Source organism: Paramormyrops kingsleyae, chromosome 24 (genome assembly GCF_048594095.1).
Source record: "Paramormyrops kingsleyae isolate MSU_618 chromosome 24, PKINGS_0.4, whole genome shotgun sequence".
NCBI classification, from domain to species: domain Eukaryota; kingdom Metazoa; phylum Chordata; class Actinopteri; order Osteoglossiformes; family Mormyridae; genus Paramormyrops; species Paramormyrops kingsleyae.
The window spans coordinates 17,867,736-17,889,245 of NC_132820.1; the positions used below are offsets into that span (position 1 = coordinate 17,867,736).

General features: G+C 45.5%; 3 protein-coding genes and 1 non-coding gene across 4 annotated transcripts in view; 2 read left to right on the plus strand and 2 right to left on the minus strand.

The window, feature by feature from the left end:
• The window catches only part of LOC111856902 (protein Shroom4), a 35,888-nt gene extending 35,208 nt beyond the window's left edge, over window positions 1-680 (minus strand). Inside the window, exon 1 of the mRNA XM_072706674.1 lies at window positions 415-680. Within this exon, the coding sequence (XP_072562775.1) occupies window positions 415-537 (123 nt within the window). The 5' untranslated portion in view covers window positions 538-680. The remainder of the gene's footprint in view (window positions 1-414) is intronic.
• A 3,582-nt stretch (window positions 681-4,262) lies between these two features.
• On the plus strand, window positions 4,263-7,170 carry bmp15 (bone morphogenetic protein 15). The gene is made up of 2 exons (XM_023837196.2): window positions 4,263-4,937; window positions 5,188-7,170. The coding sequence occupies exons 1-2, from the start codon at window positions 4,613-4,615 to the stop codon at window positions 6,045-6,047; spliced, it is 1,185 nt and encodes a 394-aa protein (XP_023692964.2). The 5' UTR covers window positions 4,263-4,612; the 3' UTR covers window positions 6,048-7,170.
• A 4,084-nt stretch (window positions 7,171-11,254) lies between these two features.
• leap2 (liver-expressed antimicrobial peptide 2) lies at window positions 11,255-14,218 on the plus strand. The gene is made up of 3 exons (XM_023837197.2): window positions 11,255-11,497; window positions 11,995-12,161; window positions 13,110-14,218. Exons 1-3 carry the CDS (start codon window positions 11,300-11,302, stop codon window positions 13,147-13,149), a joined length of 405 nt encoding a protein of 134 aa, XP_023692965.2. The 5' UTR covers window positions 11,255-11,299; the 3' UTR covers window positions 13,150-14,218.
• A 930-nt stretch (window positions 14,219-15,148) lies between these two features.
• On the minus strand, window positions 15,149-15,220 carry trnaw-cca (transfer RNA tryptophan (anticodon CCA)). The gene has a single exon. It is a non-coding gene; the product is annotated as a tRNA-Trp (tRNA).
• Window positions 15,221-21,510: the final 6,290 nt, after the last annotated feature.

Below are 21,510 nucleotides of genomic sequence, written 5' to 3' on the forward strand. Positions count from 1 at the left end.
TACTTAAGGAAACAAGCCATTAACAAATCTAGAGACAATGGCAGCCAAAAAAGCCAGGTCCGAACAGTAACTCCTGCTAACGGGGAGGCATAGAGGTCCCAGTGTCTCCATTTGCAGCTGACACAGTAAATATACTAAACATGTACTCAATACACGCCGTCCGATACTTCAGACTTATCCGTATGCAAAGTTAGTTAATGAACGGAAATGCGTGTTTCTCATCAACGCGATGCATCCTAAAGTTAAGCTGTGGCCGGCAAACCGTCTATAACTTTGATGCTAAAGGGATCCGGCGATCCAGCAGAGCCCATTGGCTCTGATCTGCACCAAGATCCCGATCGCTGCGATCAGAGCGGGATCCCACACATGCGGGCGGGCGTCCGATACGGGAACCAAAAAACGGCAGCAACTTACTTTGGTGATAATGAGCGGTTCTCCGTGCTCCAGCCCCCCTTTCAGCGTGAAGCCCCAAGGAGCGCCTCCCTGAAGCTGGACCTGGATATGGTGGAATGACACCAGTTGCTCCACCGTTTCCATTCTCTCTGTCCCGGAGTCAATGGAGGTCTGCTGCGCAGTCCCAAGTCTCCATCAGGCACCCCCGCCCGGGACAGCAACGAGGGAGAGGACGGGGGAAATACCTCTGCACTCTCTTACAGGGAAGAAGTGTAACTCCCGGGGAGTTTGAGTGGCAGGGAAAGGAGGGGGGGGGGGGGTCAGCTTCAAAAGTCCGATGTGGATTGCGGAAGGGGGAGGGGACGCCGCTGCTGCAGCATCAGTTTCATTGTTTCACCATCTGAGGTCCGCTGCAACCAGAGGCCCTCGGCGCCAATAGTAAGCGCTCTTTCGGGGGGAAGAGAGGTTGCATGTAAAGAAAAGTTATCCATAAGAAATCTGCATTAGCGATCCTAGATACTCCTTTGTATCTATATGCGTGCGTGTATCTATACGCACTACGCAGGCTTATGTGTGTACATGAATGTGTGTTTGTACTCAGTTTCAATACAACCGCAACACAGTGAGCATGCAGGCGCTCTTTTCCTCAGACTTAAGTAAATAACTGCTCGGACTCCTTCCTGGCAGTGGAAATATTTGAGAGAAAATTAATGTGCTGCATTAATTAAACTGAATGCATCTGCCGTGCCGACCATCTATAACCAGTTTGCATGTGCAGTATTGGATTTTTGTTTGGCAAATACTCTGCCTTTCTTAATAACAATATAAACAATCGTCTTTGTATAGTAATACTACATGACGTAAAATGTAAATATATAATCACATGTATCACCATGTCATTTTAAGCATTTGAAAATAGTAGAGTCAGCTACGTATTTGGATTAAACAGAGCAGGAGTTTTTAATTGTAATAATCCAACGTAAAATAAACCCACTGTTAAAAATGGTCTTTCAGTAGAAAAAACATTCTTTTAGGAAGCCTGTAACTCTATAGATATGTTGTGAAATTTTATTTTGGCTCCGTGCACTGATTATCCCTGATTGGTCCAACTTATTTTGCAATTAACATTTTAGAATTCGCTAAATAAAAGGAAATACTTCTAGATATTAACTTAATGACAATGTTGTATGTTGTTAATGTGTGATTTATGCTCCTTTCTCCACCTTGTAAAAACTGTGAGGTCAGCTGACTGAACCAGCTGGGACTCTGAGTAAAGGGGCCCCACCCAGTCCCTTATACCCCGATAGACATGCTTTTGCCAACTAAGATGCTAGCTACACTTTAGTAGCCAATGTAAAGCTCAATTACTGGAATATTGGAAATAGAAAGATATTACGTACAATAAAACCAACTTTTGGTGCCAGATATTTTATTTTTGTTATATTTATTGAGCCTAAGCATGGCCACGGCAGAGAGATCAGGGCAAACAGCCGATCTTTTTGGAGACTAACTCATATTACATCTCTGGGTTAAAACTGACATTAACTGTTTTGTCCTGGCCAGAACTCCAGGCCACTTCCTTAGGAATGACATTTATGACAACTATAAGTAGCTTGTCTAGATTAAAAACGTAAAAAAACACTCATGTGTGAACTAACTGAATATCTTCCCTGACTTCATCGAGTGATGTCATTGTTTAATACTGCACGATACACCGGTTCAGCGTCATCGCGCATGCGCATTAATCACATTGCATTTATTTGCACTGGTTTGTTGTCTGACACACTTTATTAGCAGGCCAAGATAATAAGTTCTGTTTGGCTGTAGTTTATTTGTGGTAATTGCATCTCTTTTTGTTTTGTAAATATCGCAATATTACTCGTGTATATTTCACGTATGGCGATATGATACCGTGCAGCCATATCATTGTTACAGAAGGCACATATAGCCTAAATACCAAAATTAGCTTTAATTATATTTGGAGCATATGCAGAAAGCCAATTTATTGGACTAGGACTGATAAGCAATAAAATAGCAATTATAATGGCCCATTTGGTGGGTCTGAGGGATATCCTGGCAATGATTCTATTCACGCATGCATTTTCTAGAATTCTTAAAGTCACAGAGTGAGTCTGAGTGAGTTCCTAAAAAGCTTGGAGTGCTCCTTGTTCTATAAGCTGCATCACAAAACCATAACCATTCTAGCTGTTCCTTCCCTAGGGGCCAAAAATAAATCCTCTGGTCTCCGCATCGCTACCAATGTGACGGAACACCTCTCTGATTACTAGAACATGGGTGCGTCATCAAAATATACAAATATTTTGCTTTTCAGAGAATAACATGGAGTAGCATGCATTGGCCAGAGCAGAGCCCTGCACTCGATTTAGCAGAAAACCTCTGCATTCCAGAGGTCCTCTAAGCAGGAGACGGCCAGCATGGCAGCGGAGCTTAGCGAAGCCATGAAGCACATTTGGGGACAACGGCACCTGCTTTCCCACAAAAAACGCATCAAAACGCCACTGTGGGAGCCGGTTTTTGGGACGGCCTCTCAATCAGCCAATAACAGAGGGTACCCAGGACTGGAATTGACAACAACTGTTTTATTACTGGCTGACTGAGATCCCAAAAACCCACAACAGCTCTCCATGGATCAGGTTCCCCACCCCTGGTCTAGGATCTCTACATCTATATCTATAGTGCAAATGAGCCAAATGATGCATCTGTATCTATGATGTTGTTGGACCAGTGTTTCTTAACCCGGTCTTCGAAGATCTCCAGCCAGTCTACATGTTTGCTACCGCACAGCTCCTTACTGGAAATCAGCCACACAAGCATGATGTCAGCTGCAGGTAATATCCACAGCCGCCTTACATACGTTTCTTTTCCAGATTGTGCCATTTAATTTAAGGATTCATTTCTTTTAATCCCAAAAGCACACACACCTATGCCCTCTATCATATCATAATGCTGTGATTGCACCAGCTCAAATCCAGGTTCAGCCAAGTGATGTCACCATTGGGCCCCTGAGCAAGGCCCCTAACCGCCAACTGCCCCTTGAGACTGGCTGACCCCGCTGTCCCAGCTGTAAGTCCCTTAGGATAAAAGCACCTGCTAAATAAATCAATAAATAGTAATAAACAATGTGGGTCCGAACGATTCCCTCGACTGAATGCATTTTAATGAATTGTACTGTAACTGCTAACAGCACAGCACTAAACAGATTCAGTTTAAAGGAGGTGCCCCCCCCCCCAACTGGAAGAGTAACAGACATTCCCAGCATTCTCCCATAAACGCCCATGGAGGCATGAGCCTCTGTCACACAGACATTAGTCTCAGCTAGGTACCCTGCACACTGGCCCAATGGCCTGGGACACACCGGACTGAGATTAAGGGCTCCTCTGTATAATTACAGGAATCAGAGCAACAGTGCAGTTCAGCCTTTGATAGACTTGCAGCTCACTTTTAATTTTGCTTTATTAAACTAATTCAAACTTCAAAACGATTTTGACTTTGTAGAAAATTCCTCTATTAAGTTCACCATACTAAAATGTCAAGAGCAAATACGTGCACGTCAAGATAAACCGTCGCGGTAATTAAAACCATTCAATAAATCTGTTTCTTTTTTTACGGGTCTAACTTTGTAAATATCTGTGTTATGTAATTGGACAGAAAAAATGATCTCTGCCAGTAAGATCAGAGCGTTCATTCGTTTTCCATGTAAACAACCTTAAATGAAACGGACGGTCTTTCCATCAAATGGTGGGTTATACAAAAATATAAGCTATAAAAATGCGTGTTCAGGAGATATTTATGCATGTTAATGAACGTATACTCTTATAGGGTGCATCATCCGTCCTTTCCAACACACACGACAAATGTAAAGGAAACAAAGATATATATAAAGAGCATGCCAAATGGGAACTGCAAATATGTATTGAAATAGACCTGTAATGGCGCGGCAGCATTAAGCGAAGGCTGAACAGCCGTGCTCGGGTGTATATAGGTAGGTATGGGGTTTCCCCATCCCTTCGGCGTCATGAAGCGTAATTCGGCGTCGGACGTGGAGGGTTAATTGGGGTCACAGGTAAAAAAAAAAAAAAAAAAACATCACCGTCAAATACAATACCTGGGGTGGCCAGTGGAACGCCGATGTCTGGCCTTACGAGTTTTGGACGATGGTAGCCTTCCTGGGTGCAAGTGTTTGCTCCATAAGTTAAACATGAAGGCTGCCGGCAATTGCACATTTTTCCGGTTTTTAGCACTGATGTACCTGTTCCCGAAACCATCCGCTTTCAAGCCGCCCCCGCCGGGGCTCGGCGACGCGTTCCCGCTGCCCCTTAATGGAGCTGATCTGAATTTCAAAGCGCTGACGAAGGAGCAGCACGCCGATCAGGGCTTGCAGTTCATGCTGAGTCTGTACCGGGGAGCCGCAGACGAGGACGGGAAACCCCGGCAGTCGCGAGCGTTCGGCTGCAACACGGTCCGCTTGATCCGGCCGAGCCGCCCAGACGCCGTGCAGAGGCGCCGCGCCTCCGGCTCCTTCGGTGGGTTACTCCATCCACTTTCTTTTCCCTTTGTTTAGAATCGTCATCAGTCGTTAAAATTTTACCAGGTCTTGTTTGTGTTTGTTCCAACTCCCTAGCACCATTGCTTCTAGTATTTCAGGTTAGTGATTTTGTCGAATTGTAATACTGAGTGATTAAGGTGGCATAGGCTGCTTGTGGAGGGTTGCACTGATTCGTACTGCTGGGTGTTTAATCATCTAGCTGTGGTTCATGTGCTGTTTTATCCTAGACCAGCAGTACACATACAGGCTGGACTATGAGCTGAAGATCCTGCCCAAGGAGAGGCTGATGAAGGCCACCTTCATCCACCTGAGATCCTCTGCCTTATCGGGCCTGCCCGTGGCCTGCGAGGTCAGCATCTCGTCTCAGTCTGGGTCTGACCAAGGAGTTCCCCTGGAGGGCAGTGTGGTCCTCGGGCCTCTGGACCAGTGGGCCGAGACGGATGTCACACCACAGGTGCTCGTGCGGAGAGGCAGCCGCCTGACCCTGGCTATGCAGTACTGGTGTGTGAAGGGCAGCCTCTTCGAGCCTCTGGAGATGGAAGGAGGGAGGCAGGGAGGCAAACCTGGAATCTCCTCCTCCAGGGCCCTGCTGAGGCTTCCTGACTTATTGCTCTACCTGGAGGAGGACGGGGCCCCCAAAGGCTGGGCTGTCCCCACCAAGGTCTCCCCGTCCTTCACGTCTGTGTGGCCCCGCCGCCGGAGGTCCAAGGAACCAGGCAGCATCGGCTTGGACATTCCCAATTACGTGCGCAAGAGCGCCTCCCCTAAGAACCAGTGCAAACTGCACTCGTATCGCGTCACCTTCCGGGACCTGGGTTGGGATCACTGGATAATTGCCCCGCATGCCTACAATCCCCACTACTGCCAGGGCGACTGCCCCCGCATCCTGCACTATGGCTACAACTCACCCAACCACGCCATCATCCAGAATTTCATCAGTGAGATGATGGCTGGCGAGGAGGTGCCACCTCCTTCCTGCGTGCCCTACAAATATAAGCCCATCAGCGTGCTCATGATGGAGAAGAACGGCACGGTCACCTACAAGGAGTACGAGGACATGATCGCAGAGTCCTGCACGTGTCGGTAAGCTGGAGGTGGGGCCAGTTATGTGGCCCCGCCCCCTGGAGATGGAGCCACTGCCGCCCCATGATTGGCTGTTGGGTCTTTGTTTTAAACTCGTTCGCCTCCTTCCGGGCGTCCCTCTGCTCAGCAGCGCCACCCGCTGACCGAAGCACTTCCGGAGAAGCAGGGAGCCTCCTGGGATGCGGTCAAGTTCGTGTGCGTGTCACTCTGTCCCGATCCTGAGAAATCGACAGGCAGCACACGGGATTGGAAATGTGTGTTATTCTGCACTTCACCACTGTCAGCACCTGGTGGAAATCTGGTTGTTTTGGAGTGATGGGTTTGGCCTCAAGATTTTTAAATGAAAGTCACTCCAATTTTTTTTTTCTTCATTTTTAATCGGACGCAGGGAGCTGTAGGACTTCAGGGTTAGGAAGCTGAACTGCTCCCCCGTCTCTCCTGATTCCCCAAAATCATGTCTTGCACATTTTGTGGGTCGGCGTGAGTGGCCCTCCCAATGCATGCTTAAAAAAAAAAAAGAAAAAAAGAAAAATATTATCTTCTGGCTGCTGGGGGGGGCGGAGGGGGGGGGGGTTATAATCTATGGGACGTGTGCAATGTGTTTCTGAAAATGTCTTGGCTCTGTTGACTGAATAGTTCTGTACAAAAAAATTTTATGATTTATTGCAAGAAATAAAATAAAATGCATTTTTTTGTAAAACTGCTATGCACTTTGTACACTCTGCTTGCAAATCGACGGTTTTTTTTTTTTTTTGTCACTTTGTCAACTCAGAAAGCCATATTGTGGATGGACGTGTTGAACTGATGCCTGAGCATGACGCTAGCGCCCCCTGGTGGTAGTTAGCGGCCTGACAGTCTCTCCAGAGTGCTACAAAGGGATTCTTTAAATTTTGGTCTCTTTAGGCCTGAGGAAAGTTTTAAGCTTAAGTGGTTTTGTAAATGTAGCAGTATTTACATTTTTTTTTCTTTTTTTTGGTTGTTAATAGGTTTGCACACTGTCTGTCAATGTAAGCAGGTTGGCTTACGTGTAATAATTGTACCCTTCCTAAATTGCCAGTTAATGTAATCTGGTATAGTTAGCTTTGTGATGTCTGTGGATTGGGCATAAAGTAAGTTTTATGACTGCAGTACGGCCTGTTTGCTTGCGTGTTTACATGTGAATGTCAATCTCCTACTGGAATGCTCATTGTTAACTCCATGAGATCAGTTAGGTGTTGGACATGCTTTTAAAGCTATTTATCTGGTTAAACATGAGGGCTGCTGGCCTCCCACAAAGCGCTTTGTCCCTGCACCTGTCACATGATCACCTGCCTGTATTTCGCTGTATATGTGTGCCACTCACATTCACTTTAGTGTTTGCCGGTCTCTGCTGGTTACACTTTAAGACATTTTCAAATCTGTCGTAACTGTCCTGGGACCCAGCAGATTTCAGAGGCTCCTGCTGTGTGCAGAGGTGGATTAAATTCTCTGGGGGTCCTAGACTGACATCAGCATGGGCAATCGGATGCTATTTAACCAGTCGTTCGTTTTTGTTCGAGGTGGGGCAGGGCTCTGATGTTTGCCAGGGCCCTAGGCTGCAGCTGTTCTTTTATCCACCCTGGCTGTGTGGTTTTCTGTCCTTTTCAAAACCAGGTGAGGTATTACAGCAGAAAACCAACAGCCATGTGTAGCATTGCTGAAATGCCTCTCTCAGGGAGGGGCTCCCCCCTTGCTCTTCGTGGCCTACGTGCGCTCTTGGTGTTTTGCGTAAATTCTGGGCACATGTTGCGGTCACCCTCCTCACTTCTGGCCATGCCAGCAGCTCTCAGTGTTACTTCCCGTGTTCCAAAACTGATCCTGCACTTTCTGCACAGTGACCTTACGCGGTCGTTGAGCGTCAATGGCTCGGGGCTCGCTGCTGGCACAAAAGATGCTACGTGATGCACTGGGCTAAGGCGTCGGGTCTGTCTGCGATCCGCCGAAGGCCAGCCACGTCTCCTGGAGGAGCGGGAAAGTGCCAGCAAAGGTCACGGCTACTCCCGCGGTAAGCAGGCAGGCCAGTTGGCCTACTTGGAAATTAAACCGCATGAGGAAAGATGTTGAAACTTGTTTGATGAGCCTAACCCTTAAGTGACACTGTAAAATTCCTGTGCTGCATATTTGGAATTATTTCACATGTAAATAATTAAATTCTGTGACTTGTATGTGGTCCTTATAGGAGCTGCAATGGTGACCTGTGAATTGTAATCGCTTTCACAGTGTTGCTGTGAATATCACAATTGGGAGACCGGAACATTCACAGATATACCTGCACGTCTCCAGTAAATTAAACTGCCCTCTGACTCTGATTTTTTTTTTTTTTTTAAATGAGACGCACTTGGGTGGGCGGGACTGCAGCTTGGGAACCAATGCAATGGGCCCTGAGAGCAGGTTCCTGAGAGCAGGTTCCTGAGAGCAGGTTCCTGAGAGCAGGTTCCTGAGAGCAGGTTCCTGAGAGCAGGTTCCTGAGAGCAGGTTCCTGATCTCCTTGGAGGTCGTCAGGGATATTGGAAGCTTAGGGAAACGTCCTGTAAACATGAAAAGCTTGATCCCATTTTTCTGGAGCAGTACTTTGCCCGCAGCTGCTTTTTAAATTTACATTGATAAAAACATTTGTATTCTTTATGCAATCGTTGGACTGGGAATGGGACTGAAAACGGACCCAGATTGACATGGGTGCCTAAACAGGGGCATAGGAACCGGGGGGAACTTGTACCCCCAATATTTCATTTGAATTCATTCATCTCCAGGACCCTTCCTTCCCTCCTATAAATATTTGCACTTAGCTGCTCCCCTCAATATCCAGCTCTCTCCTCCACTGTTGTGCCTGAGTGTGTTTCACCCTTCAGAGGAGGTCGATCTCCATACTTGTAGTGGGTTTGTATGCTTGTACCCCCTCGCTAATGTCAGAGGCATCCTTGGTGATATTCTTTTTTTATTATTTTCTTCCAAAGACGGATGCTATTATTTGTACAGAGACTGTATTGTTACATTTTAAACCCTTCCCCAACCAACCCCGAACATACTACCTAATATTAATAATGAAATAGATTAGTACACAACAAAGATGGATATGCAATAGTTTAAAAAAAAAAGAGGAAAAAAAAAATAAAAATACATGAATTGGTAAATTGATCTGGATACCATAGTCAGGAACGTTACAATGTCAAGGAAGTACCTTTATAGCAGTGAAATACAATAATAAGGGTTGCCAGACATAGAAGAATTTGTGAGAACCTCTAATTGAATATTTAATCTTTTCTAGATGTAGGTATAACATCAGATCCCGAAGCCACTGCGATGCCTTAGGTGGATTTCTAGATTTCCAGTGTAATAAAATTTGTCTGCGAGCCAGCAAGGATGCAAAGGCAATGATAGTTAGTTGTCTTTGAGTCAAATTGGATTCATCATCCGGAACGCCGGATATCCTTGGTGATATTCTGCACCCACAGTGGAAAACACTGATGTAGTTCAGTTTGTACGGTCAGTGTTGAAGACTCATAGTAAGCCAGAAAGTCACCTCTCTGCTGAAAGCCTTGTGCCCATTGTGAGGCACTTAGGACTGGCTGTTTCTCCAAAGGACAGTGTGCTGAGCGACAGACGGTGAAGTCGCAGGGTTTGTGCGGTAAGTCTGTCGTGTGGCTCCCTTGTTTCCGTCATCTTACTTAAACATCCATGTGCTGTACGACTAGATACACTAGTAACTTGGTAATATAACACAAGCTAAAGGAACACAAACACGTTCATGTAAGATATGATGCATTTTTTTATTGACTCCAAGGGGAAATTCGTGTGCATAGAGTAGCAAGGAACATAAAATGCACCGATAAAAACAAGTTTAAACAATACACAGTACACAAATAGAATATTCCGGAAGTGGAATATCATTCAGGAAATTAATTAACAGTAGATACATTGTATGTACAACTAAACAAACATGAATTTGTCAGCGATGGGTCCCTTCCTGCTGTGCTTCCAGCTGGGGGGGGGGGGGGGGTGCTGTGCTGTCTGATGGCAGGCAGGCTGCATCCACAGCAGTGCTGCGTAGCTCACTGAGGTGGGCTGAGCCAGCGACTGAAGGTGCTCTGATATAAATCACAAATCTGTTCTGTTCAGACAGAAGCTGAGCGTAGCTGCTGTGATGCAGATGGGAGGGATCTGCACGTTATACAGACACAGTAAACCCGCAGTCATGGGCAAACCACAGAGACACATGGTTATGCAGCCGCTGTGTTTGTGGCAGGAGGTCATATCGTGAGAGGGGGCAATAACAGCGACTGAACCCCCCCACACCACTATGATAAATAAATATATAAAAATAGGTATAACCCATATGAAACTCCATACTGATGTGTCGATGAGTAAGAGAAGAAAAGCGAGGCCACAGACATTAACCGGCTGTCGTACAAATGCTCCAGATAAGCCAAGAACACTGTGAATGCTGCTTTTGAACACTGTGAATGCTGCCTTTGAACACTGTGAATGCTGCCTTTCGGATAATGACTTTTGTCCTCTTCTGGTCAGTCTTCTGGGTCACAGTCCGTGAGTCACATGTGCTGAGACCTGATTGGCTCATCTGCTTCTTGAGCTGCGACCTCGACCTGCTGTTTGTCATCAGTAACGCCTATGAAAGAAGAAATATACAGTTTACCATCCAACCATCCATCCATCCATCTTCTAACCACTTATTCCAGTCAGGCTTGTGGGGGGTGAGGGTCCCTGGAGCCTATCCCAGGCGGCGTGGAGCACAGGGCTAAAGTATGCCCTGGACGGGATGCCAGTCTTTCGCAGATGTACAGCGAATCCCCCCAAGAAAGGCTTTATGTGAGCAGCTGTTACTCATTTGACCAAATGCTTGCTTAAACTGCATGCGTGAGGAGGAAGGAACACTGGTTTATTGTGGGAGAATTTCCATTGTTATATGAAGTTTTAATTAGAGTGGAGAAGAATTCTGGAAGTTTCCAGTTGTCCAGTCCCGCCTCTGTGGGCTTTGCAGGGTGCCCCCCCCCCCAGCCTGTGCAGCGTCTGTGATGATTCCAGTGACTTCCTATAGCTCTGGGTGCCGGCCCCCGATTCCGCGTCCTCGCTGGCCCCGAGCTTCCACCCTTAACCCATCCTCCTGCCATTGGCGCTCAGAGCTGTTGACTCATAACAGGACCCACCAAAGTACATCTGTCGGCTTTGAAAGCATCTAGAGCCACGTGACCCCAACGAGGGTTCGGAACGACCCCGGCGCGTATGGAGGGGGGGGCAGGAGAATCCTCGGTGGAGCTGACGTTGGATATAAAGAGGCAACGCGATGCTTGTCCCCCACAGAAACATCTGCAAGCCATTATGTCCATGGCCTCCAGAAAGACCTCCTGCAACAAGCGAGCGGCGATGTGCAGCAGGACAGGCGGGGCCCTGGGCTTCCTGCTTATCCTGGTTATCCATCAGGTAAGAGGACATCTACTTTAAACTCTTATGCATGGAATATTATTTATCAGCATTCGTTAATGTAGTTTAGGTTATCCTCTCTTTAATTCAGGATAAAGTAGATTAATCTTAAAAATACTACTGCAACTGTTATGAAACTATAAATATGACTAATAAAAGTTAATAATATGGAGAAAATGACACAAATGTTTTTCATTGATGTCATTTTTAATATACTGCACACGTCTGTGAGAATATAGTGGTGTGATTCTAAGAACAAACTTTCGTTAAGGTGCAGTTTATTTTTGTAAAATATCCGCTCCGGTTAAGTGTGATTTTTCTTTTTGGTTTCTGTGAGCTGTGGTTGATGTTTAGGAATTTGAATGTATCATACGAATCTGAGTTTACGATGAAGGTAATGATAAGCCAATCCATTATTCAGCTGCTTATCCAGTAGAGTTGGGCTTTTGGTCTGTACTGTCCCACATGGAGAATCTCCGCTGCTGTGTATGTGACAGGTGTCCAGCAGCGGAAGGTCAGACTCGGCCGAGAAGCCGGTCCACAGAGAATCCACGTGGCTACTGAGACAGGCAGTGCGCATGACGCCTCTGTGGAGGACCCTGGGAAGCAAGCCCTTTGGGGCCTTCTGCAGGGACAGCTACGAGTGCTCCACCCGAATCTGCAGGTGGGCTGCCAGCCTCTGCGTTTCAGCTGCGTCTGCGTCTGCTTTCATTGTGAAACTAACAGAATCAGAACCAGAACTTAATTCATTGCCAGTATGTATGACATCACAATTGGTTGTGGTCCACTGCCAAAAATAGAGATAACAATTTTACATGACATACAGGATAAACATTCCACAAAATACTATGTGTAAATAATAGGGTGACCACCTAATCCATATCAGGGTGGATTCTTTTTGCAGTGTGGATTGTTTCCTTGATTGAAAGACTCATCTAGCTGTTTCACATTATCATTAGTGAAACATGCATGATTATAGTAGACTGACCAATCAGCATGTGGTAAGAACTCAGTGTTTAAGTGAATTCCAGGTCCATCTCCTCTTAATCCCAACTGGGATCACCAGAGCCTATCCTGGGAACAATGGGCTCAGGCAGGAACCTGTGGGAACCCTGGGAAGGAGCCCACACACACTCACAGGGCCAATTTAGAGTCACAAATTAACCTACACACACACTTGGACCGTGGGAGGAAACCAGAGCCCTTGGCAGAAACCCACATGGACATAAGAAGAGCATGCAAACTCCGCACAGAAAGGACCTACACGCGACCCAGGGACCGAAGCCAGGACCTTCTTACTGGGAGGCAGCAGTGCTAACCACTGCACCACTGCACCACTGCGAAAGTCAGGTCCTTGTATTTGAAATACACGTAGGGATACAAATAAGAATACAAAAATTTACAGTAGACACAGTGCAAGACATAAACATGAGTAACAAAGTGCAAGAACAAAAAAAATAACAATGGTTGTTCACCATAGTGCAAGTTGCCCAAAAATGATATTGCATGCATCATGTCTGCCAATAGGAAGAGGGGAATTGTCCCTGGGTGAACGGATGGCACCTGGGTCATATTTCACCACTATATCATCCTATTGTTCGCCTCTTCTTAGGAACAGTCATTGTGGCTTCCACCAACCAGCCATGTCGTGAAGATAGACAATGGAGGGAGAAGAAAAGTCTCAAGGAGGAACTGGAAAGCTGCTTTTTACACTTTACATCTACACTCTGAGATTAACGTAGGGGGTGAACGAGCAAAATCCCGAGGCTTTATTCTGATCCTTTTGAGAGAAATGTGTGTTGTGGCAGCATGCGAACATTTTTTTGAGGTGGGTGTAGTTCATCGTATATTAGTCTATAGCAGTGTTTCTCAACTCGGTCCTCAGAGACCCCCATTCGGTTCACGGTTTTGCTCCCTCCCAACTCCCTACCCCGGAGCAAAAATGTGGACTCTCACAGCTGAGGGAGCTGAGAGGGACCAAAAACACGGACCGTCTGGGAGTCTCTGTGGACCGGCTTGAGAAACACAGCTTTAGACTGTACAAAGGAAGCCAGGTGTGTCATTTGGTTGGTAATAGCGCTGGTTTGGAGGCGACTGCCTGAAATAATAGCATGTGTGTTGCTGGTATGCAGTTTGGCATGTGCACGAGCTATAGCTGCCTACAGTTGAAACCTGGACTTACTTAAAAAACATGGGTAACAGCAAATATGGTGCCTAGCTTTGGAATGCGGGACAGACTGCTCCCTTTGTATCTGCAGGATTTTGTCTGCCCCTAACGCTGACCCCACGTTCCTTACTACCACAGCAGTCATTCCTCCGGAGAGGACGTTACACCATGTAATGTGTTATATTATTCACTGCATTGAGGGATGTGAGACTGTTCACTGGGTGTCGCAGTGGTTATGTGCTGCATGGCCCATGAGTGGTAAAGCTTTGGAACTTTACATCTCTATGGTTTGTAAGCAGAAACAGGAGTGAAATACCACGTGGAATGTGAATTGAGACGGTAACACGATGAAGGTAAACTATTTGAGGAATTTGTCTGGGTGAAATTCCATGTATTGTCCACTTATTTAAAGAAAACATACTCATATATATGTCCGTGCTAGTTACTTTATGTTTTTGTCCTGTCATTGTACTGTAATTTAATTTGTTTTAAATTTGCAAGTATACTGTCTATCAACAACTTGAAATAAATAAAATCAGAATTAGAAATTAAAACATTCTGTCAGTGTTTAAAGTTTAAACTCTGAGTTTGTTCCCTGGTGTGCCTTAGTTTGCCAAACTGTCTTGTTATTAAGAAGCGAGGGGAGGGCAATCTGGGGGGGGTCTGCCCAGCTGCCACGAGTCCCAACGCTGCTCTAAACACCCGCTGTTTGCATGTTCTTTCTGCTTTATAGGTTATTTTAAATCAGTCATTATACAAATAGAAATATGAGGACTGCTGCACATGTGTTATTGAGACAGAGGGGACAACATCACGTGTTTATTAAAATCGGAAAAGTAATGGATAGTTGCAGTAGTACTGCCATCTAGTGGGCAATTTTCAGAAAAAGAAAAATATCCACTAATCAATCCATCCATCCATCCATCCATCTTTTTCCTGGTCAGGGATACAGAGGGGCACAAGGTTAGAGTACACCCTGGATGGGATGCCAGTCCATCACAGGACACAAGCAGTCACACAGAAAAGCAGGCAGTACACGCGTCAATAAACCATACTGCATGTCTATACACGATCAGAGAAAATTGGCAAACATTTAATACTTTAAAAATTCCTTCTGTGTTAAAAAGTGAAAGGAGACTTTATTTGCCATTTTACAAGCATGAGAACAGACACATTGGGAAGTATTTCTTCACATATACCATCCTGACATACACCGGGGTGACAGCAAAGCTTTGGCTTTGGGGACAGGGGCAGCCATACATTCAGCAGCCGTGGAACATTTTTAGGGGGTTATGGCCACAACAGAGATGTGGTTCTTCTATGGAGCATGAGATTTGAGCCAACAACCTTCTGATCACAAGCACACAGGCCTTATCCATTACACACCATGGCCATAAAAGTCTCTTTATATTAATAAAGATGTTACTATTCTCTCAACCGGGGGAGCTTCTAGTCACTGGCTTAGAGCCTCAGACTACAAAGAGTGACCCTGGTGTGATTTGAACACACAACCTTCTGATCTGGAGTCAGACGCGCTACCATTGCGCCACAGGGTCAAGGCTTATTGCAGTCTTATGATCAAGTGCCACTGGACTATCTGCTAAAATCTAAAACAAACAGCCTATATTAAAGCTGCAATACTATGAATTCATAGAGAGAATAAATTTATGAATCAACTGTTTATCATTTATAAATTAATAAATATACAGCAAAACTAAAATAAAATAGTTGTGTGTCTTGTGGGCTATAATGCAAGTTATGCATTTATTTGTTGTATTTATCATGTCTGTTTATTTGGAGCTGACTGGTGAAAAAACATTCCAAAGATATTTAAGTTTGCAAAACTTGTCAGACTATCAGGATAATGTAGTAATTAGACTGAACCCCATTATTTTGCATATAATGCAGGGCACAGGACTGAGCAATATAAACAATATATACACTTATTGTCATATAAAATTTAAACAATTAGAAACTGAGGAACTTTGACAAACTGTGTATATGAGGCATTGTTTGATAGCGCGTGTCAGCCTATCACATCACAGAGGGCAACACAATTACAGCCAATCAAATGACAATATTTTAGCTATATCTTTTTTTGATCAAATTTGATGGAATACCAAGGTTGGTATCGCCAGTACTGACCCCGATATCAATATTTGGATCCAGCCCAACCCTGACAGTAGAATTTGACTGGGGGGGTCGATAGCTCAATTTCCCCACTGGGGCTCCGAAAGTCTTCCCCTTTCTCCCCCCATATGGGCGACCCTGTATGGCCGGCTCTCTACAATAATATAAACATTTAAATTACCAGATCTAAAAAAAGTGTCTATAACGTTGATGATTCTCAAAATAAGACATTAAAATTGAAAGAATCGATATTTGAGTATTGATCTGCACATCCGTACTTCAAATCCCTGTCCTCAGTAAAGAAAAGTCGGCCAGGCTTATTGGCAACCAGAAGGACACAAATATAACCCTAAGCTTAATGTATTATCGGTGAGCTTCTGTAACAACTGAGGCCAGATTAATATCAGAATCTATGTCATGGTTATTCAAATCACGATCCTCAAGGGCTGAGCCCTGCTGGTTTTCCAGCCTTCCTCTACCTGTGAGCTGGGTATGAAGCCTCTGGCCAATCAGAATCAGTAATTATTAAACCAACTACCTGGGAGAACTGAAAACAAGGCCTGGATTTGGATTTGAGGCCCAGATTTGAAGATCACTGATCTATGTACTGAATGGAGTTTAATCTATGTATATTTCACTGATAATGATGATACTACATTGTAGGCTATTAGTATTGGTTTAATTACTAAATAGGCCTGTTTATTTACAGACAATTGAATATCTATATGGGGTAGTGCAGTGGCTGAGTTTCTGCCAGGGTTCCATGCGTGTGGAATTTTGCATGTTCTCCCCGTGGTCATTCTGAAATATGCAAAGGTGATTCAGAATTATCAAACTGTTCATCCTGGGTTGCTCCTGTAGGTTCTCCGATAAGGTTCTATCTCTCTGACCCAATAATTTGTGCCCATGAGCTTTCCCTTCCTCCTGTCCTGGTTGCAGAGAGGGAAAACCCCATGCAGTGCTGCATCTCTCTCCCTGCACAGGCCGCAGGCCACGCCCACCAGCACCGTTTGGAGCAGGACCAACAGGAGGTCCAGCAGGTGGTGCTGACAGGCCGGCTGGCCCAGGGACACAACAGTCGGCAGAATCCAACCGCGATCCAGCTACACACACTGGGCCACATGGCATCCAGGCATGGGCAGAGGCAGAACAGCCCCCCCAGTGGGCACGTCGGTCGATGCAAAGAAGATAGTACTGCTTAGTGAGGTAGGTGAGGATGAAGCTACAGAGTCCCATGATGGGGGGCGAGCAGAAGGAGAAGAGGCACCATCCTGCTGCGTTTCTCAGTCTCTGTGATACACTGCTGGCAGCACAGCGGTATCAGGACCGGGATCAGCGAGGCCAGGGCCGCCGGAACCGCCTCCACACCTGTCACCGCCACCACTGCCGCTGCCGGACCCCAACCCATGCCCAGGTCACACAATGCCATGTAGGGTCTCTTTAGGAGCGAGTCACAGCCTCCAGGAGGAGCTTCATCCCCTGAAAAGCTGCCATCCACCCGGGAGAGAATGAGGAATATCAAGGGGCCACCGGCACATAAATAAAGAGAACAGAATCGTCTTATGGGTGGAAGAGGCTTTAGTCCAACAATGCAGTGCTGTGCTGGAGGCATCACAGGTCACAAAGTGAGCAAATGACAAACAGAGCAGGTCACAAACTGAGCAGGTCACAAAATGAGCAGGTTACAAACGGAGCAGGTCACAAAGTGAGCAAATGACAAACAGAGCAGGTCACAAACTGAGCAGGTCACAAAATGAGCAGGTTACAAACGGAGCAGGTCACAAAGTGAGCAAATGACAAACAGAGCAGGTCACAAACTGAGCAGGTCACAAACAGACTGTTCCAACGTCTGAGCAGTGTACTTAGAGTGTGTGATTGCAGGCACGCTGTTAAAAAGCAGAAAGCACCACTGGACAAAGTCAACAAGCTGAACAGCTACAAGAGTGTCACAGTATGTGTGTGTCTGTGAGAGAGAGAGAGAGAGAGAGAGAGAGAGAGAGGTGAAAGGCAGTCACAACACAAAGCACCACCATGTATATTTGTTTGTTTTTGTTTGTTTGTTCATAACAGTGAGAGAAAAGACAGCAGATTGAGTAAGAGACAGTTGTGCTTATGACTAAGACAGATCAGATGGAAAGGTGAAGCAGTATGTGTAGGAGCCCAGGACACCGGCAAAACAGAAATGAAAATTGCCTCAGACACATTGTCGCACATGCATGAGCCCCCACATGCGTGTTAGACTGAGCACGCATCCTGTTACCACTGACAGCCCACAGAAAAACTGCATTCCTCAACAAATAAAATGCAGCATCTGCTTTTTAGGCAAAATTCATCAGCACAACTGATACGCTAGAATGCTTTGAAAGAAATAAAAATTGTTGAGGGCTAACGGTAAATTTTTGTAAATAAGTAGAATATAAAAAACAAAAACTTTGTGTAGCAGAAAGTACCACTGGTTTGCATGAGGAAATGAAGTGAAGGCCAGACCACCGTAAGGATAAGGACTAGTTAATTTTGGGTTCATAGCCATCTGATAATTAAATCCACTCTTATTATTTAGCAAGATAGGCTGCACCTAAATTAGGAGACTCAAAGTGCAACACCCCCTCCTGGTATAAAGGAGTTTTACAGTCAGCACTTCAGCACATTTCGTATAGCCTAATATTTAATTTGGCTTCATTCGTCACTCCCCAAAAAATAGGCCTTTATATTTAAATTATTAAGTTCCCCCCACCCCATATCAAACTCTCTGCAGGTCTTACTGAGGGGTGCTCGGCGATGACTATTATGACAGTTGCCATCTTGCTGTTTGTGTCCTCGAGAGTAAATAAAACCGAGATACTCATCTCAGGGGCTGGCAAAGTTGTGTGACAGGACTGCTTATTCACCACGGGCGCCCTAGCGCAGGCGGGCCAGCAGGGGGCTCACTGACTGAGAGAGTGGGTTTATGCCCTGGAGCCTGTCAGTTAGTGGCAAGCCACAGCTGTGGGACGCCTTGATCAGCCGTTCGCCTGTGTCGCTTCAAAAGAAACACACATGCGATAAATCTGAAAAATGTGGTAAAATTTCGAGTCACTTTGGGAAGAGAAAAAGCAGATCAATAATTAAATCAGGCAGATACATTCACAGTCAGCCTGCTGACACCACGCATGGCCTATAGATGGCAGCACAGCTCACCTGCCTTGTTCTTCCACAGCTGGACTAAGTTGAAAAGTTCAAGTACAGCAGAAGCACGGTAGACAGTCCGTGCCAAGCAGAAACGCCCACACCTGCGGCAGCGACGGGGACACCTGCAGGTAGGTGTCTCACCCGTCTGCTCTTCCTCGCTCAGATGACACTGTCAAGTAAGGCTTCATCCTTAGGGTCTGATCATCAAGACAGCGACAGCGCTACAGGTAGATGAGCGAGTTTTCCAAATCGGTAACAGCACTGCAGAACAAACGGCAAAGGCGAACAACAACATGTTGCATAAGATGTGCAAAAAGCCAGATTTCAGTGATGTAGTGGGCACAGTTTCTCCACCCTGCCTGCCTTCATTTATTTTTGTGTGTCATATGATGTGTCTTGTTGACTTTTATGAGAATACGACGTGCACTTTCTGTCAAGGACTTGTTCCTTTTGATCTTGATCTCTTTATCCATCTGGATCTCATACAGTGTACAGTCGGGATGTAGTGGACGTCATTCAGGATCTGGCGTTCCACACGGAAGGTGGCAGCAATCCCCCTACTCTCAAAAAACACCCCGCAGCTCGCCACCCAGAGCGCCATGTTTCCTTTCCGTTCAAAGACAGATATACAGGCCTGTTTACCATTACAGGGTTCTTTGTTTGTAAGGTTTGTTTCTGGTATGTGGGAATGGAGAGAAGTCCAATCAAGGGATCACACAGATCGATGCCAGCTCCATTGTACTTCCCAGTAATTGATACCTTCAAAGAAAGTCTTATTGTAATTTCCTGCATTCTTCCATTGATTTGAATCAATAATATCTCTTACAACACTTTGTGCAATATTTACTACGGCGTAGATTTGCTGGAACCTGTGCATTCTCATACCACATAACTATTCAGAGTCATGGCTAAAGACCTTAAGACCTTTGGCTCTAGTGTTAGTACTTAATTTACCTCATATACACCTAGTTGTCACTATATCTGAAGATGGATGGATGGATGGATGGATGGATACACCAACTATGTGCCAGTGTCAGTAATAGGCAGACACCATAATGAACTCAAAATGCTGCATGGTGCATAATGATATCCATTATTCACTCAACACCCCACCACCATAGGCAAATAGGGGTCGCCTAGGGCCCTACAGTATTTGATTAGGGGGCACAAAAGAATGATTGAAAAAAATCTGAAGAAATATCTCTGGTTGCATTCTCTGACATTACAGTTATTTACACTAGTTCTAATAGCAGCCCTCAGGAACCTTAATGTCTTTAATGTAAATGAACTGTCACAATTTGCTTTCTGCTGGGGGGTGGGCTCAACAGACTCTCACCTCGGGTGCCAGAACACCTATGGCCGGCCCAGATTATAGTGAGCAGCACCATCAGCTCTCCACAGTGAAAGGGAAAATGCTGGTACTTATCTTGTACAACTTACAAGTTTCCTGAACACTGAATCAAGAATATGGCCTCCAAATCAGAGTGGTCATGTTGTTCAAATCGAGTATGATGACTGTGAGAGACGGTAATAGTTAATGTTTCCCATTCTGTTCCTCGGGGACCCACAGACAGTCCAAATTTTTCCTCCCTAGGGATCTGGGAGGGAGCAAAAATGTGGGCTGTCTGGTAGCAGGTTCAGAGGGAACAAAAACATGGACTGACTGTGAGTCCCTGAGGACCGGATTGGGAAACAGAGCTTCAGCTTCCATAGACATGGGTGCTGGTGTGTTGATTATCATTTCATAGCCAGTGTTTGCAGTTGGGAACATTAATGTTGTGAACAGGACAAAGGAGGAGGTCATTTCAAAGCTGCAAAGGATTCCATAAGGTCACTCTTCACTAATCTTTTTGAAGAATCAACATGATCTGTCATCACCTTCAGCTCAATATTCTATGCTTGGACGATATGGATGAAGCCGTTCCTTTAGAGATGGCCACAAAACCCTCAAAAAGGTAAATGTTTACAGCTGCATTGGTCACTGGTCAGAAAATTGTCAGTAGAGCTCTACTGTCACCTACTGGCAGGGTAGACATACAGCAGGTTTGTTTACTGTATCTCTTATTGAAGTTCAGAAGTAAGAGTGCTACAATGAACTGCTAGATTAATGTCGTCTTTCACCAGCAGCCCAAGAGGCTTCATCATGAGTCTGGAGAACAATTGTGTGAGAATATCAAGTGTGAGTGGCCACTGGGCAGGTTCTTCTTCATCCTCGATGGGATCTTCTTCAGCAGCCCGGTGCAGGTTCGGTCTTCCTGGAGCTTCTGATTGCATTTGAATGATGGCAAAGTTAGTTAAGACATAATGAAATTGTTCTCCTGGTCTGAATGTGTGGGGACTTCATCCTGCTCGGGGTAAGTCCCACCCCTTAACGTTTTGTAAGGAAACAAAGTAGCTGCTCCAAGGAAAACCACTGGTAGATCCCTAGCACATAGTTGGCATCTTGATGCCCTTCAGGTGCAAGAATACCAAGATACCCTGGGTGGGATTCTGATCAGACAGGCAGCTGGTTCTTCATTGCTTTGTCTCCTGTTTCTGCATATTTGCA

Excerpts from the sequence above, each read along its gene's own strand:
- bmp15 (XM_023837196.2), top strand. The coding sequence starts at position 4,613 with ATGAAGGCTGCCGGCAATTGCACATTTTTCCGGTTTTTAGCACTGATG. Across the intron at positions 4,938-5,187 it reads CCGCGCCTCCGGCTCCTTCG|ACCAGCAGTACACATACAGG; the intron begins GTGGGTTACTCC and ends GTTTTATCCTAG.
- leap2 (XM_023837197.2), top strand. The coding sequence starts at position 11,300 with ATGGAGGGGGGGGCAGGAGAATCCTCGGTGGAGCTGACGTTGGATATA. Across the intron at positions 11,498-11,994 it reads TTATCCTGGTTATCCATCAG|GTGTCCAGCAGCGGAAGGTC; the intron begins GTAAGAGGACAT and ends TGTATGTGACAG. Across the intron at positions 12,162-13,109 it reads TGCTCCACCCGAATCTGCAG|GAACAGTCATTGTGGCTTCC; the intron begins GTGGGCTGCCAG and ends GCCTCTTCTTAG.